The sequence below is a fragment of the Cetorhinus maximus genome, chromosome 25, assembly GCF_964194155.1.
Source record: "Cetorhinus maximus chromosome 25, sCetMax3.hap1.1, whole genome shotgun sequence".
In the NCBI taxonomy this organism is placed as follows: domain Eukaryota; kingdom Metazoa; phylum Chordata; class Chondrichthyes; order Lamniformes; family Cetorhinidae; genus Cetorhinus; species Cetorhinus maximus.
This window is the reverse complement of record NC_135903.1, coordinates 4,326,649-4,343,712: the sequence shown is the minus strand read 5'-3', so window position 1 is coordinate 4,343,712 and position 17,064 is coordinate 4,326,649. Positions and strand designations below refer to the sequence as shown.

Below are 17,064 nucleotides of genomic sequence, written 5' to 3'. Positions count from 1 at the left end.
TATGGATAATAAATACTAATGGTACAGTGACTCAATGGATTTGACATATATTTGGAGAGAACTGAATGTCAGTATGGAGTCATTAGCTACATCCCTTCTGGATCAGAGCAGTCTCACCACTGGCAGGAATATGGGGTTTGAATATGGATTAGGGAGACATCTCAGGACCATGAGCCTAGCAGCTGAATGATGGTGCAAACAGGATACCAAGGGAACCTTGCAAACAGATGATAGATTTCTAGGGTGAGGGGAGGAGAAAGGGCATGATCTTTTTACACCGTGTGACTACAGCCTGAAAATGGACAATGATGAAAAGACAGAAATTGATTGCAGAGGGCGTGGGAAAATTTGTGGTCTGATTTTTTGAGTCGGGGCACTGAAATATAAACGTGGTTCTGAGATATAGATTTTTAAGGAATTATGTTGGAAGCCTGCTTTTTTTTTTAACGTTTATAGGTTCTAGTTTTTATAGAAGTTAATACACTCATACTTCAATCAAACTAAAGGTCCTGCTTTTGGAACTTTGAGAAAGCCTCAATATTTATGAAGAACTACAAGCCCTGAATTTCAAACATAGTTACTTCAATATTATTCACCATTTTATGCTAGGTCCTAATTTTTTTCAACATTTTTCTACTCCTCATAGTATTTCACGTTTTATTGTTATGCAGTCAGGTAAAATTATCTTTACTGTTTACTTTTACACTTGCAAATTACAGATGCAATTTCAGTAGATTAAATTGGTGGGCCACACCTACATTTTTTGATACATAAACTGTCAAAATTGTAATTGAGCTAGCTTCCATGAATTGCAGTAGTGATCACAATTTGTTTCCTTTAGTACTTTGACTCGCCGCTTATTCCCCTCATCGGATGATGCTCTCCTGAAATACCAGGATGATGATAATCAGCGAGTGGAGCCGGAGTGGTATATCCCTATTATTCCTATGGTGCTAGTGAATGGTGCAGATGGTATTGGCACAGGATGGGCATGCAAAATCCCAAATTATGACATAAGAGAAATTGTTAATAATGTCAGACGTATGCTGGATGGAGATGATCCAGTGCCCATGGTAAGTTAATTGTTTCCATTTGTATTAACTTGAGTTCCTTAAGGCAGAGATTCTCAAAATCTTTTAGTTGAAGAACCCTTTTTCAAATGGATTAGTAATCATGGATTCATGAACCCCACCCCCTATCCTCAATCTAATTTGCAACATCACATAATATTAAAATCCTGCATATAAAGACTGATGCCCACCACCCACCATGCTGATTGTGGGTCTACTTGGCAATCTTCTTCTCAGTGCTCCTCCATTCATATTCCCGTTGTAGGTGAGATGCTGCACATGTGTTGGCTGTACTCTGCTCCCACCTCCCAATTACATCTGGCTTACCTCATTTGCTTACTGTTGACCGCAGTAACATCTGACCAAGGCGCATTGAACCGTCATCCCGCTGAATAAACACTTTCACAACTAGCATTTCATTCCACATTTATTAATTAATTGAATTTAAATTCCCCCAGCCATTGTGGTGGGATTTGAAATGCCGAGAATCCTGGAATCAGGTCCTAGCCACCATTTTTAAAAGTCTCCAGAGTCTCCCCAACTCAGAAAATCCAGTCCCATGTCTGAAGCATTAGCCTGGGCCTCTCGATTACTAACCCAATAACATTACTGCTATGCTCCTGTCCCAGTTTAGAACAATTGCCATAAGATCATCCTCCTTTGTATTAACACACTATTAAGAAATTTGTTGGAAAGAATCTTGTAATCTGGGTAAATTAATTTTAATCAATAACTGATGAAATTGATTTGCTGCGCGGTAGCACAAATTGTTTATATTAAACATGGTATTCATTTTTACTGAACTTTTGAATGTAAATTCTGATGTGCATGTTGGATTTTTTTATCAATAGCTTCCTAATTACAAGAACTTCAAGGGTACAATTTTTGAATTGGGTGCCAATCAGTTCATGATTAATGGTGAAATCTCAGTGTTGAATACCACCACAGTCGAAATTTCTGAACTCCCAGTCAAGACATGGACTCAGGTAAGTTGGGCTTTCATACCTTGTTAAACTACAGATGTTGTATAAAAGTAGCACAGGAAAGATTTTAAACAGGCATTTACTGTTAATGTCTGCCTCAGAGTGAAGTGTTTTGTAGTTGCTTTTCAGCTGCATCAGTTTTACACGGGTTTTGTAACAGGGTTTGGCTTGCGATCCACTGGAGAATGGTTAAGTCGAACTTCCACGCTTACCCATGGTTTCTAATTCTAGTGCTGTTTGGCTATGTCAGCATTGTTTTGAGGTACAGGGCAGAATTTTGCCCTCGGATGACGTGCGGGCGCCACCGGCTTGGTGGCCAGCCGACCCCCGCCACTGAAATGGGGCCCATCGCCATTGTAAGTGGGCGGGCCCGATGGGAAGCGCTATGTGCTTCCTGTTTTGGGGGGTGGTGGGGGGGTGGAATCCCCATCTGTCAAAGAGCGCACTTCTCCCTGAGACAAAGTGCTGTCTCAGGGAGACCAGTGACAGTCCGAAAAAACTTTAAAAATACTAAAATTAATTATTACCATGTCCCCCTCATGTGACAATGGGACATGTTAATAAAAAAACACATAAACTTTATAACTTTTTTACAAAACGGACATGAAACTTCATCCTGCCAGTGGATGAAGTTTCATGAATAATCAGAAGCCCGCTGGGGCTCCTGGCCTGCCCCTCAGCCTGGGCAGGTCGTTAATTACTTTAATTAGCCTATCAATGGCTTCAATCGGCCATTGACAGGTCGGCAGGCGGTCAGCTGATTTCGCTGTCCGCCCGCCTTCCTAAAAATTTAAAGGGACCGGGATGACGTCGGGGATTTCTCCCGGCGTCATTTTCCCCTCGGCGAGCGGGCCCTGTCTCCAAATCACCGAGGGGAACATCCTGGCCACTATATTTGAGCAAGGTGTGTACCTCAGCTCCCAGGATTGATAAAGCCTTTATACATTTTTCTCATCAAACTAACTTAACTGACCATTTATCATTGCCACTATATCTTATGCAGACTTACAAGGAGCAGGTACTAGAACCAATGTTGAATGGAACAGAGAAGACTCCATCATTGATCACTGGTTACAAAGAGTACCACACTGATACCACTGTACGTTTCACAATAACAATGACTGAACAGAAACTGGCTGAGGCAGAAGCAGCAGGACTGCACAAAGTCTTCAAACTAAATGTCCCTCTTACATGCAATTCAATGGTACAGTAATTTACAATTATTACATTTTCTATGTATATTGCAGTTTTGTTTGTTTTCAAAACCTCAAACAGTTACTTCAGCATATATATGCCTGCACCCATTGTTCCCTGTAAGCCACACAGCAACCTGCGAGTTCCTCTACAGGTTGTGCATAAGTCAGCTCCTTTAAGTTACTTCATAACCAGCTGCACACTTAAAGAAATCATTTGTACACTCCAAAACAAAATAAAGGTTTGCTGCTTGTACCACTAGCTGAAGCTTCAAAAGCTCCAGAATCTGTAGACTCTTTCACCGATATCTACAACAGCATTAATTAGACAGTCCCAGCCCACACCATTTTACGGGCCTTAATTGGCCCACCCAGCGTGACATCCGCCAGGAAGCGCTATGCAGTCCCTGTGCGGGCGGGGAGGGGTTTCCCTCAGCGCGCGAAAGAGCACACTAATCTCCCTGAGGCTAAGTGCTGCTTCAGGGAGATGAAATCTAAAAATGTTAAAGAAACGATATCAAAATTTCCCTGACACATCCCCTCATGTGATATTGTCACATGAGTTGGGACATGTCCATCAATTTTACTGAAACCTTTATTAAATATTTAAAAACCCTCATGAAACCTCATCCTGCCTGTGGATGAGGTCTCATGCTTTTTCTTAAGCCCACCAGGGCTCCCGGCCTGTCCGCCAACCCTAAGGTTGGACGGGCAGGTCCATTAATTATGTTAAGTACTTTTTAAATGGCCTCGGTAGGCCGTTGATAGGTCGGCAGGCACAGAGCTGATTTGGCTGCGCCCCCGCCGACCTGAAAATGGAAATAATGCGGGGTGATGTCGGGAATTCCGCTCGACGTCATCCCGCGTCGGCGAGCGGGCCCCACCCCACACTCGCCAACCGGAAGATCCTCTCCCATATTTCACGGGAAACTGTTTAAGTTTAGATAAATTACTCACCAGTTTCTTCTTCCTTTGTTTCCCTGACTGTCTTTGACAGTATGCAAAGTTTTTTTTCACTGCCCCTAATGATCATTTTTCACCACTTCTCATGTTCAGAAAGGCCTACATAATCGTTAATGCCTCGAGGGAATTTTTTGTCCTGAACTCATTGGCAAAACCAAAAGCGATCCTTCAGTCTCCTGAGTCTGGCCACTGTGTTAGTTTGAAACACGTGCATTGATATGCAATGGACACTCATATTTGTGATAGAGCTGCACCTCTGTTGGCTCTAAACTACAGAAGTAGAAAGCTTAAATCCTAGCTTTATTAGTAGCTAAAATTAAGTTGCCCTGATCTCCCTGTGATTATGTCTTTATATTCTAACTTTATTTTCTTTCTACCTGGTATACATCCTTTTTCTTCCATAAACATTGAAATACCTATTTATCTCTTGTTTTGTAACCTGACTATACCAATTAAAATTATCCCTCTCTGTTCATGCTGCCTTCCTGGCAATGTCTCATGTTAACCTCTATTGGCCAGGATATTCGACATTATATCTGCTCTCCCTTTAAAACCTGGGCCATGACTTCAGAAGTTGATATCTACAGAATCACTAATGCTTTCAAAGAAATGTGCCATGTCCTGAACTTGGAGAAATAAAATAAATAGGAAGTTGGCAAAAATTTGATTTGAAACAGTGCAATTTCCAATTTCAAATGGATGATTAGTATAATGGATCAGCACACTAGATTTTTAAGAGCTGGTTTAAATAAAGACCAAGCTGATCAGTTAGAAGTCATCTTGATTTGGTTTTCTAACTGCCTTTTTTTAGGTGTTGTTTGACCATGCCGGCTGTCTGAAGAAGTATGAAAATGTACAAGACATACTGAAAGAGTTTTTTGAATTGCGTACGAAATACTATGGTTTAAGAAAAGATTGGCTTGAGGGAATACTGGGAGCAGAATTTAGCAAATTAAGCAACCAGGCTCGTTTTATCTTGGAGAAGATTGAAGGCACATTGGTCATTGGTATGTCTTTTTAAAATTACCTAAGAGTTTACATAGCTTGCGTTTTGGTCCTGTCTGTATCCAAATGTGAGTGCACGTCAAAATATTTGAAGGCAATATCGGGTTTATTTTCTATCATTGGATATTCCAGCATATGTATCTAATTTTAATACCCAATGAAGTTAAAATACAAAATTCTATTTGAAGTTCAGGCCATTAAATGTGTAAAGTTACCTCTTCCTCTGGTGATCTTTGTCTTAATATCCAATTTATATTTTTCATCCCTCCACAGAAAACAAACCAAAACGTGAATTGATCCAGTTACTGCTCGACCGAGGTTATGACTCAGATCCTGTGAAAAGCTGGAAAGAATCTCAGGAAAAGGTGATATGTCAGCAAGATCAGTTGTGACTTGAGCTGTACCAATGATACGCTTACAATTTCACACTGATTTTTTTTTAATAATGATTTTACAAATGGATCGATTAAGTTAAAATGTATCATGAATAATAACAAGAACTTGCATTTTAGTAGTGGCTTTAACAAAATAAAATATCCAGGGCACTTCGCAAGTAGCGCTATTAAACTAAATTTGACATTGGGTATTAGGACAGGTGACAAAGCTTAGCCAGAGAAGTAGGTTTTAAGCAACACCATAAAAGAGGTGAAGAGGTTTGATGGGCAATTCCAGAGCTTGGGACCTAGGCAACTAGGGACATGGTTGCCAATGATCGAGTGATCAACATTTAGGATGCACAAGAGGCCAGAACTGGAGGAGCACAGAGATCCAGGAGGGTTGTAGAGTTTCAGGAGGCTACAGAGATGGGGAGGAGCAAAGCTGTGGAAGGACCTGAAAATAAGGGGAAATTTAAAATTGCTGAAGCAGGAATCAGCAACGTTTAGGTGGTGGACAAACGGAGCTTGGTATGAATTAGGATATGGACAGTGGAGTTTTGGATGAGCTGAGTTTATGGGGGGTGCATTGTGGAAGACCAGCCAGAAGAGCAATGAAACAGTCAAGTCAAGAGATGGCAAAATGTGAATGAGGGTTTCAACAGCAAATTAATAATGCAGGGGTAGAGATGGATGATAATACAGAAGTAGAAGTATGCATTCTAGGTGATAGAGATGATATGGTATCAGAATCTTGGCCCAGGGTCAAAAAGGATGCAAGTTTGGAAGTAATGGCAATTAGGACACTGAACTGCTGTAAACCTTTTTGATTTTTTTTTAAGAACTGCTCGATCTAAACTACTTGGAACCATAAAAGCTGCACTCCATATACAATCAACATGTCCTAGTATGACAGATGATGTCAAATGCTAGAAGCACTATTAAAATGCAGTGGAATCAAGTTGCAGTAGTTGAAATTTTCACTAAAAATGCAGATTTATGTATGTGTATGTTAAAAGGAACCTTTGTAGCACAATGTGGACGTTGTATTTGTTTTGAACTCAAAATATTTCAAAATTATTCATCAGTATGTATAAATTCTTGCTACAATAGGTATATACCTTTTCAAGCTATTCTGAAGGAATTGGTGATAACACTGTGGGGTTAATAGAATCTTTACAAAGCAGGTGGTGGTGCTATATATTTACAGCATCAGATCTTAACAGTAATCTATTACAGCACAAACATATTTGCTTGCTGGCAACCCTCTCATTTTTGGGAATCTAGCAAACTGGTATTCTTTCCTGTCCTGGACAGTGTCCAGGGTGGGGAACTTGAGCATTTACAAAGTATAGAGGTGTGAATTTGTGAATTCCCAAACTTCATTTATCTACTTTAAGATAGGAGTTTAGACCTCAGCTGGATTTAAGGAGATATTTTATATTTAAATATACTCTCTATATTTGTTTTGTTTTTCCTTGAATGACCATTTTTAACTGCATCCTGACAGGAGCAAGAATCTGAGCTGGAGAATACTGAGGAAGAGGAAACCACCACTTCATCTGGGGCAGATTTCAACTATCTTTTGAATATGCCCTTGTGGTATCTCACCAAGGAAAAGAAGGATGAATTGCTTAAGCAGAGAGATGTCAAAGTAGGTTTATGTAGATTAATGGAGACTGACTTTAAATGTGAAGAAAATTTTTTTTGTACTTGGGAATGGTATTGTCTCTAACCTGTATCTGTCTCCCGGGCAGAACTTTTCACTTGGCGTGCGGGCATGTGCCTGACACACTTGAGGGTAAAATAGCGTGCGATATTTCGCTTGGTGGGCATGCACTAAACTCTGAAGCGTGCCCACTGACAATTAAGAGGGCCATTAAGCCCTTTTTTTTTTAATATTCATTCACGGGATGTGGGCTTCACTGGCTGGGCCAGCATTTATTGACTGTCACTAGTTGCCCTTGAGAAGGTGGTGGTGAGCTGCCTTCTTGAACTACTGCGGTGTAGGTGAACCCACAATGCTGTTAGGAAGGGAGTTCCAGGATTTTGACCTAGTGACAGTGAAGGAACGGCAATATATTTCCAAGTCAGGATGGCGAGTGGCTTGGAGGGAAACCATCAGGTGGTGGTGTTCCCATCCATTTGCTGCCCTTGTCCTTCGAGATGGTAGTGATCGTGGGTTTGGAAGGTGCCGTTGAAGGAGCCTTGGTGAATTCCTGCAATGCACCTTGTAGATGGTACACACTGCTGCTACTGTGCATCGGTGGTGGAGGCAGTGAATGTGGATGTGGTGCCAATCAAGCGGGTTGCTTTGTCCTGGATGGTGACAAGCTTCTTGAGTGTTGCGGGAACTGCACTCATCCAGGCAAGTGGAAAGTACTCCATCATGGCGCGTTCCATTAATGGCGCAATTAACTGGGTTTTTTTGCTGCCTGTCCAACTTTACGGGTGGGCGAATCGGCCAGGTGGCGTTTGCATTTTCATGAAACCTCATCCGAGGGCAGGTGAGGTTTCCATCATTAAATTAAAAAAAAGAAAATAATTGCATAGGATTTTCATGTTGTATATGTTCACATAGAACCATAGAGCACTACAGCACAGAAAACAGGCCATTCGGCCCTTCTAGTCTGTGCCGAAATATTATTCCGCTAGTCCCATTGACCTGCACCTAGTCCATAACCCTCCAGACATCTCCCATCCATGTATCTATCTAATTTATTCTTAAAACTTAAGAGTGAGCCCGCATTTACCACGTCAGATGGTAGCTCGTTCCACACTCTCACCACTCTCTGAGTGAAGATGTTCCCCCTAAACCTTTCCCCTTTCACCCTAAAGCTATATCCTCTCATGTTTATTTCTCCTAATGATGACTGTTTCTGATGCGTGGGCATTTTTTCCGGATTTTAAAATCTGTTTTTATTTGATTTGAATTATTCAGCTCCCTGGGGCAGCTCTCTGCTTTCAGGGAGTTTTCTGTGAGCGCTCCTCCACGCCCACGCTGACTTCAGCACTTGCCCTCCTCCTGCCCCCACCTCGACAGCACTGAGCATTTCAGTGTGTCTTTCACATTGGTTAGCCATTAATTGGCCAGCCAGCATAAAGTCATGGTCATAGGCCGATCACAGGTGGCGGCCCGTTCCCGGGATGCTGACCGCGCCCGCCTGCCAACCTCAAAATTCTGGCCCAAGTGTATGTGTAATGTTTCAACTATCATGACACCATTGCATTTGTTTCTGAATTAATATGTTGATATTGGGCATTTTTGTGCTATGATATAGCAGATGGTCCCAATATGACAGGAAGGAAACATGAAATCGTTTTCAGTCACATTGGGGTAAGGACAAACAAGAGGTATCCTTTGTCTATGCCTGAAGCAGATGTTGGATCTTTTGCATTGGCAAATAAGGGACCTAACAGCCATTTAAGGACCCCTTCTGTAAGATTAATTTTCCATGAGGCAGCCTGTGCCATGCAGGGAAACTTGCAGGAACATCGCTCACAGCTTCATATTAAAGGACATGTTCTGCTTTCCTGACATACCTACCTAATCACCACCGCACCTGGCACTGATCTTCCCACTGTTCCCAACACCTGATAACACTAGCAGCAGTGCCAACTTGGAAACCTCTTCACCACTGGGACCTTGATGCTCCATTGACCCTTTTAAAATAAGGATTGAGTCACAACTGAGATAAGTGACTCAGTTTGCACCATTCCCACATTGTGCAAGCCACACAGCCCACTCTCTGCATCCATATCTCTGCTATGGTCCCAATTTGGAAGTGAGGAATCTACTGTGTATGACTCAGAAAATGGGGGTTAATTTTGTTTCTTGATTGTAATTCCAATCTCTTTTATGTTAGGAAAAAGAATTAAAAGATCTGAAAAGAAAAAGCCCGTCAGATATATGGAAGGAAGACCTGGCAGCCTTCGTTGAGGAGCTTGAGGTACAAAAATAGTTTCTGCTTGATTGGAGACATGATTAAATTAATGGGGTATACCTACACTTTATAAATTGGGATTACCCAGTAATTTTCTCTCATCCCTACCCTCTTCCTTTTGGTACAGACTTTTGTAACGGTGTTGAATGTGCTGCAAGTTTTCTTTAAATATTTGCCATTAAGTAATTTGCCAGTGCATAGTAAAGAAAGAAACACATTACTCCTTAGCACAGACCTACAAACAGCAATGAATGTATTTTTAGTTGATCTAGTTAAGGAAAGGAAATTTGCAGGGCGCACTGCGGACCCAATTCTTTAAGCGCTACTCTGGGATCAAGCAGGCGGGATCTATAGTAAATATCTCTGATACAGCAAATCACTATGCTAGCAGTGGAAAAATTGAGTGTTGTCACATAGCTAGACTTATTCTTTACTTGCTCAGGTACATCATGTGAATTCGTCTAAAATTTGTACTTTCTTGACTTTTTTAATGCTGAGGTGTTATTGCTAAAGTTTGTATTGCATGTGCTCTGCTGATCGCTAATTATTTCAGCAAAGGAACCTAAAACTGATGTTGAGTACCTCATTTTCATATGCATGGTGCCTGTGACTTGTTTTAGGCGCTGCCTGGGGATAGGCACTGTTTGTGCATGGAGCACAGCCACAAAACTGGCCCTTTGTGTCCCATTTTATGCACAGAAAAGGGTTCAACAAGGACCAGTTTAATGGTTTTTAGGTGCTTTTTCCCCCTCTAACGTTAGCTGACCCTTGCCAACACAGCTGTTGAGTTTGCTGGTTAACTTTGCATTATGTCAGGTGAAAGGATACAGAATTAATTGAACAGGGTTGGAATATTGCTACTACACAGCTAAAAGCATAATGAAATATGTCATTTTAAAGTCATACAGTTAATCAGCACAGAAGCAGGCCCTTCGACTCTTTTGTTGTGATATAGTATATAATGTGATGTGATTTAATTTTCTTCCATTCATTGCACAGTGCAAAAAACTTTGTAGGGAATACAAATCTTCACCTCACTGAACAGACCAGTGTATTTTCGCTTTTCAAAGTAATTTCCTTTTTTTTATTCAGCGTGTGGAGATGCAGGAAAAAGATGATGAGTTGGCTCACATTTCTAAGGCTGTCAAAGGGAAAGGTGGTAAGGGTAAAATGAAGAAGCTGCAGTTGGAAGAAACCATGCCATCTCCTCAAGGCAGAAGGGTTGTCCCCAGAATTACCACTGCCATGAAGATGGAGGCCACCAGGAAAAATATCAAGAAAAAGGGAAAGGTGAGAATATCTGCTTCCAAGGCCATTGCTGAAGGCAAATGTGAAGCTTTTTAAATTGCAATTAAGTGATTCAAACAAACAACAAGTATAGTCAACAATACAAAAATAGCTTTGCTATTGTGATTGGGTCTTGGTGCTGACGTTAACATACTGTACGAAAAGTTCCTGAATCAAAGAAATGTTGTCTTAACAATGAATACTATGGGTGGGATTTTCTGGCCCAGCCATCGGGATCATCCGGTCCCGCCAAAAGTCAATTGACTTTTGGCTGGGCCGCTGAATCTCCCGCAACAATGGGGCTGGAAAATCCCAGCCTATGTTTTTACAATATTAATTGCTGTATGTAAAAATTATAGTCAATGAAATTGCTGGCTTAAATTTCGAATGTTGATGTTAACCTAACGTGTGCTGCTTGTTATTGACAGCATAGTGCATGCTAATTAATGAGAAAATTTAGGCTTGGAACTACTTCGGTATTTACCCAACTTCTTTTGATTTTCATTGACCTTCACCACAAAACAAAAAAATGAGAACTGAAAAGGAAAGCTCTGTAATACAGTGGGTGGAATTTTCCATTAATGAGACTAAGTGCAGTGGCGGGCGGTTTTGGCAGCACCCACCCTGCTGGCCAGAATGGCGGGAACTCCCGTCTGGTTCTGTGCTTGGAGGGTCATTCATTATTCACAGTCGCATATCGGTCCAAATCATCTGGCCGGTCAGGAGCTGATTCGTCCACCTGCCATCAGCTGGCAGGGTCGAAGGTCCAGGCGCCATATTTAAAGGCCAGTCCAACACAATCTCACTCTTTCCAGCCCACCAGAGATGTCTTGCAGCCAGAAGAAGGCCGAGAGCCGCGAGAAGAAAGCAGCACCCCACTTCACCCACCAGGCCCTCCAGACTTTGATCAGAGGAATTCAGGCACACAGGCAAGTGCTCTATCCCAGAGATGGCTGCAGGAAGTGCAGCAGCCTCACCTCTCAAGTATGGGATGCCGTCACAGAGCAGGTCAGCATGGCCCGCGCGTTCTGTCTGATGCAGTGACTCTGACATGCAAGTGCCTTGAGGTCATCATGGGAAGGCTGCCGACCACCATGGAGACCTTGGTCCACCAAGTCTTGTTGGATTTGCGTTCAGCCCTGCACTCCATGGTGAAACACCCTGGTGGGCGCCATCAACATGTAGGTGACATGGGGACAAGGCACCTTGACCTCCCTCCAGTTGCACCATTTCCTGCAGGAGTCCTGGGGCCCTCGGGCACCCACAGGGAGGATGAGTGTCAACCAGACACCCCAGTGACCTCCTCTTAGGACATTCCAAGGGTGTGCAGCTGCTCACAGCCCCCTCTGCCTGTGACCCCATCCACTCCAGCTTCTCAGGCTTTTGAGGGCACGTCTGCCTCTGAGTAGGTCACCCTTATCAGACCAGGGCCCTCCAGGTTTTTGGCCACCAGAGGACGTCCGCCAAGGTCATCACAGACATCAGGACATAGCAATCAGCAGGTTGCCTCCACCTCTGCTGCGGATCTTCAAAGCAAACCTGGCATAATGATGGGCCTTCCTGTAAAGGGCATCTGTGACCTCCTTTATGCATCAATGTGTTACGGACTAAGAGATGCTGCACAGGTCCCCTGTTGATCCTTGGAAGGAACCAGAGGCCAAGAAATTTAGTGCTGCGGTCACCTTCAAAACTGCTGGCAGAGTATACCCTCCAACTGCACATGGCGTCAGGTCTTGAGGAAGAATTTTGGCATATGTGATGTACCAGAGCGACAAGCGCAGACGTGCACGGCATTGCCTCTTACTTATTTGTAAATAGAAAACTCTTCTACGATAAACCTTAAGTCTGGTGAGTTGCCCCAGTTGTCTGGGTCGCTCCGCTTGACCTTGTCCCTCCTGCTGGAGCTGCGTGCAGAGTCGCCTCTCCGTCCTTCGCCTCCCCCATTGCATTAGGATCTTGACAAAGGCAGCATTGAGCCCTTGATCCATATGTGCTGTTACTTTCTCTCTGAAAGGAAACATTGTAGACACTAATGATTCAAGGCGCAAGAAAGTGAAGGTCACAAGATGACATGTTTGAAAACTAAGGGTCTATAGTTTTTCCTGACTTACTTGCATGGTGGCTGATGTCACCTTGTCCCTGAGACATTAGCACACACATTGAGGTGACCAAGGTGACATCACAGATATGTAACATCTTGAGCCCTGCGTGGGATGCTCAAGTTTAATTGAGATGAGTGACCCAACTTAGCTCTGTGCTCCAATCTCTGATGTGGCATATTAATGACCAATCAGTTGCTCATGGTCAGATGCCCTTTGGCCTGTTAGGAGTGTCAATTCTGGTGACCACTGCCTTCATTGATGGAATGCCACGTATGATACAGCTGTGCCTCCTTCACTACTGCCTGCATTCTCAAATTCTACATTCCTATGTGTTACTCTTGAGATGCAGCAATGTGATGTGAAGCCACTGAGCTCTGAGTAGCCCTTACATTGGCTTTCAGTGGCTTTCATCACAAGGAGGTCTTCCTCCTTTCTTTCTAAGCAGATTCCTGTTCACTCCTGTGCAACAAAAGTTAGAGGGTGACCCCAGAAAGGCCCACTTGTGTTTGCCCTTTCCCCTCACTGCCATTACACAGCCTTCCCTCCCCGATACCCTCCTTGTGTTCATCAACCCCACCCTTGCCTCCTTACAGCGCACCCCCAGTTGAAGTACTAGTTTCTGAAAGTGGAGGCATGCATGCATGCCACAGCACAGTAGTGTTCTTTGGGACAATGTAGACAAAGAGCAAGAGCAGATAAACCCTACAGCCCCAGCAGTGTGGCTTTCATTGCAACAAGACTGGCTCAGCGCTATGACAGGTAGGCTATGTATGTCCTACTCACCTTGAAGTTACCAACGAACTGAGGTCCGACTTGTGCATGCCGCCCCTTTTCAAACGGGCTTGATGCTGACATGATTTACTGCTGGATTGGAAGGCCTGACAAGATTCCGGTGAGCAGCTGTTTTAATGAACATTCATGACATGTTAGTGAATGCAAATGGCGTTCACACCAATTGTCAGCGGCACCATCAGCAGAATTGCAAACTGTTTTTAGGCCAGCGGATTTCCACCTTTTTGCCTGCCACTGGATTCTCCTCTCCTGCCCGCCACAAAACCTGCCTTGGGAGGGATGGGAACATTCCACCCAGTTTGTTGTGCTCTGAATGGGGTGTGGTTCTTTAAAAGGTCCATTGGGTTTTATGGCTAAATGTAATACTCATATATTTGTGAAGAGGGAGGAAGCATACAACTGATTTGATTACAATTTGATCATCCTTCTGCATATGTTAGTATTTTCAGATGAACCCTTAAGCCTGATTCACTGCTTGCAATTTGCAAGCAATCTTGTATTTAAATAGTTGTTTGGTAGTACAGAACTTGAGTACCGCTGAAGAAAGAGACATGTCTAAGTTAATCTTGTATTTTTTTTCTTGTTAACGGAAATGGCTTTGACAATGTTGGTTTTATTTGCTTATTGTGATATAAGACTCTTCAGACTATCAGACTATGAATTATTCAAAATTCCACTTGTTTCAGATCTATTTTTGATCTTGTGGAACTGCAATGTAAGATCACTACTATTTGTCAAGGCTGTAATGTGAATTTTAGGCTTGAGTTTTTAAAAATATTTGTTACACCACAGGGCGAAACAGATTCTCTTGCTGTTAAGATTGAATTTGATGACAAAGAGGGAAGTTCTCCTGAAAATGGAAGTCTTGCAGAACGACTTTCCAAGAAAGTGAAAACTGAAGCAGGTACGTACACAGTGTCATTTAACCAAAAAATGGATGAGTTTCTCTAAACAGGAACTGGCATATGGAAACACCAGCATGTGCAACTATTGTACACATATATGTTTAATTTCTTCCACTTCACTTGAACTGAATGCTCAATTGCAGCCACCTTGTGTCAAATGTTCCCTTGGGGAGGGGAGAGGAAAATAACTTTGGTGGACCTTCTGGGGATTGAGCACAATCCCTAGATCATATTGTATTTTCCAGCAGAGCTATATAACCATAGTGTATTGCAACAGAAATAAGTTGAAGAAAAGGAGAGTCTCTCTCTATAAATGACATTTTATTATTTTTTTTAATGACATGTTTAATGGAGCAAGTAGAACATATTCAATACATCACCATACATAGACTGACTTGGAAATTATAACATGGGAACAGACAGTTTAGATCAACCAGTATATGTTGGGGGTTTTTTTCTCCAAGAATAGTAGTCCTAATCATAGCTGCCCGCTCTCTTCCATATCACTTTACTCTCCTTTCCTTCTTTTGTAACACATTCTTAAACATTGACATAGTCTCTGCTTCAATCACCAACTCCAGTACTGTGTACCATAGCCACTTAACCCCTGTGTTCATTTACTCCTGCATCTAAGTTACCTTATTTGGGGATTCGACACTAGCTCATGTAACAGATACTAGACAGTGTAAATGATTTTGGCTGTATTACAATTCATTGTTTGTATTTGTGCACTTTCACATTTTCCTTCATGCCACCTACTGTCTCCCACAGAAAGGATAGGTTGTTGATCTTTGCCATCTGTACATTAGGATGAATGCATTAAAGACCTGTTGTGCTTTTTAATTACCATTGCCACATTAGCAAAGATGTCTTACCTCCTATTGACTGCCTGCTGTGCTGGCACTACCAGGTTGACACTTGATGTGTGGTGATTGTGTATGTGAATCTTTTTTCTCCCCACCCCATAATATACATTAATCTCAACCCAGTTGGATAGAATGCTGGGATATTCAAAGAACTAGATCAAATGATATTTGTTATGGTGCACACCATTTAATAACCTGCTACTAACTGATTTTAGATAGACATAATCCATTTGAATGAGCTTATTACACTATTTCTATTGTGTTAACGAATAGTTGCTAATTTTATTTAAGGGACCAGGACTAAGCCAACAGCTCAGAAACAGACTAAACTTCAATTTAAACCTCTTGCAAAGAAAAAGGACCCCTGGTCAGATTCAGGTTCAGCATCGGAATCGGACGATGACATGGAGATTGTTGAACTTCCTCCCAGACAGAAACCACAAAGGGTGGCAGGTAGTGCTTTTGAATCAATATTTGTGCTAAATATTTTAATGGAGGGGGCAGCTTTTTAAGGATTTTAAAAGATGGTTTGTAAACACTGGTCTTGTGAATACATAAGAGGAAATATACTAACAAAAATCTATTATGCAGAGTTGAATTAATAAATTATCTATACATAGTATACAATAAGTCATGGTTAGCTTCAATGGATTAGCTGGGAAAAACAACATGAATCATACAGATTGAAAGGTCCGAGGTCTCTAACAACTAGATCTCAGGAGTGGCTGGGATGCTAGCAAAGTTGGAATTGGGCATGGTTTTTGCAACAGATTGCTATTCAGTGACCCTTGCTCTAAAGTGCACCTATTGGAAAAAGATCAGAATAGAGATTGGCTGTGGCACCATTAACATTCAAAGTTAGTAGAAAAAATGGCCATTTGACCTAGATTTTGGAAAATGGCTGACATCCATGGAACTACACCACAGCAAGAGAAGCTGCCATCAATGTTAAGGCAATATTTGACCGAATGTGATGTTAAGGATCCCTAGTAAAACTAAAATCAGTAGGAATCGGGGAAAACTCCACTGGCTGAAGTCATACCTAGCACAAAGGAGATGGTTGTGGTTATTGGAGACCAATCAACTCAGCTACAGGAGTTTGTCAGAGCAGTCTCTTAGGCCCAACTTGGCAGCTTCAGTGACCTTCCCTCTATCATTAGGTGAGAAGTAGGTTGCCCACCGACAATTACAATGTTTTTGTTCCATTCACCTGCATGCAGAAAGACCTGGACAACATTCAGGCTTGGACTGACAAGTGGCGAGTAACATTTGTGCCAGGCAGTGATCATCTCCAACAAGGCAGAATCTAACCATTTCTCCTTGATATTGAATGGCATGACCATTGCTGAATTTCCCAAGATCCTGGTGTTGCCATTGACTAGAAATTTAACTGAACCATTTACATAAATACTGTGGGTATAAGAGCAGGCCAGAGGCTGGGAATTCTGTGGCAAGTAACTCACTTGCTGACTCCCCAAAGCTTATTTACCACCTACAAGGCACAAGTCAAAAGTTGATTGAATGTTGTCCACTTGCCTGGATGAGTGCAGTTCCAACAACACTCAAGAAGCTTGACAACC

At 42.2% G+C, this 17,064-nt stretch overlaps 1 protein-coding gene across 1 annotated transcript in view; it reads left to right on the top strand.

The window, feature by feature from the left end:
• Nucleotides 1-17,064, top strand: part of top2a (DNA topoisomerase II alpha) — a 53,402-nt gene that overhangs the window by 25,981 nt on the left and 10,357 nt on the right. The window contains exons 21-30 of the mRNA XM_078529299.1: nucleotides 842-1,073; nucleotides 1,922-2,056; nucleotides 3,057-3,257; nucleotides 5,021-5,216; nucleotides 5,488-5,579; nucleotides 7,099-7,242; nucleotides 9,455-9,538; nucleotides 10,625-10,822; nucleotides 14,506-14,617; nucleotides 15,776-15,937. Of these exons, the coding sequence (XP_078385425.1) occupies nucleotides 842-1,073; nucleotides 1,922-2,056; nucleotides 3,057-3,257; nucleotides 5,021-5,216; nucleotides 5,488-5,579; nucleotides 7,099-7,242; nucleotides 9,455-9,538; nucleotides 10,625-10,822; nucleotides 14,506-14,617; nucleotides 15,776-15,937 (1,556 nt within the window). The remainder of the gene's footprint in view (nucleotides 1-841; nucleotides 1,074-1,921; nucleotides 2,057-3,056; nucleotides 3,258-5,020; nucleotides 5,217-5,487; nucleotides 5,580-7,098; nucleotides 7,243-9,454; nucleotides 9,539-10,624; nucleotides 10,823-14,505; nucleotides 14,618-15,775; nucleotides 15,938-17,064) is intronic.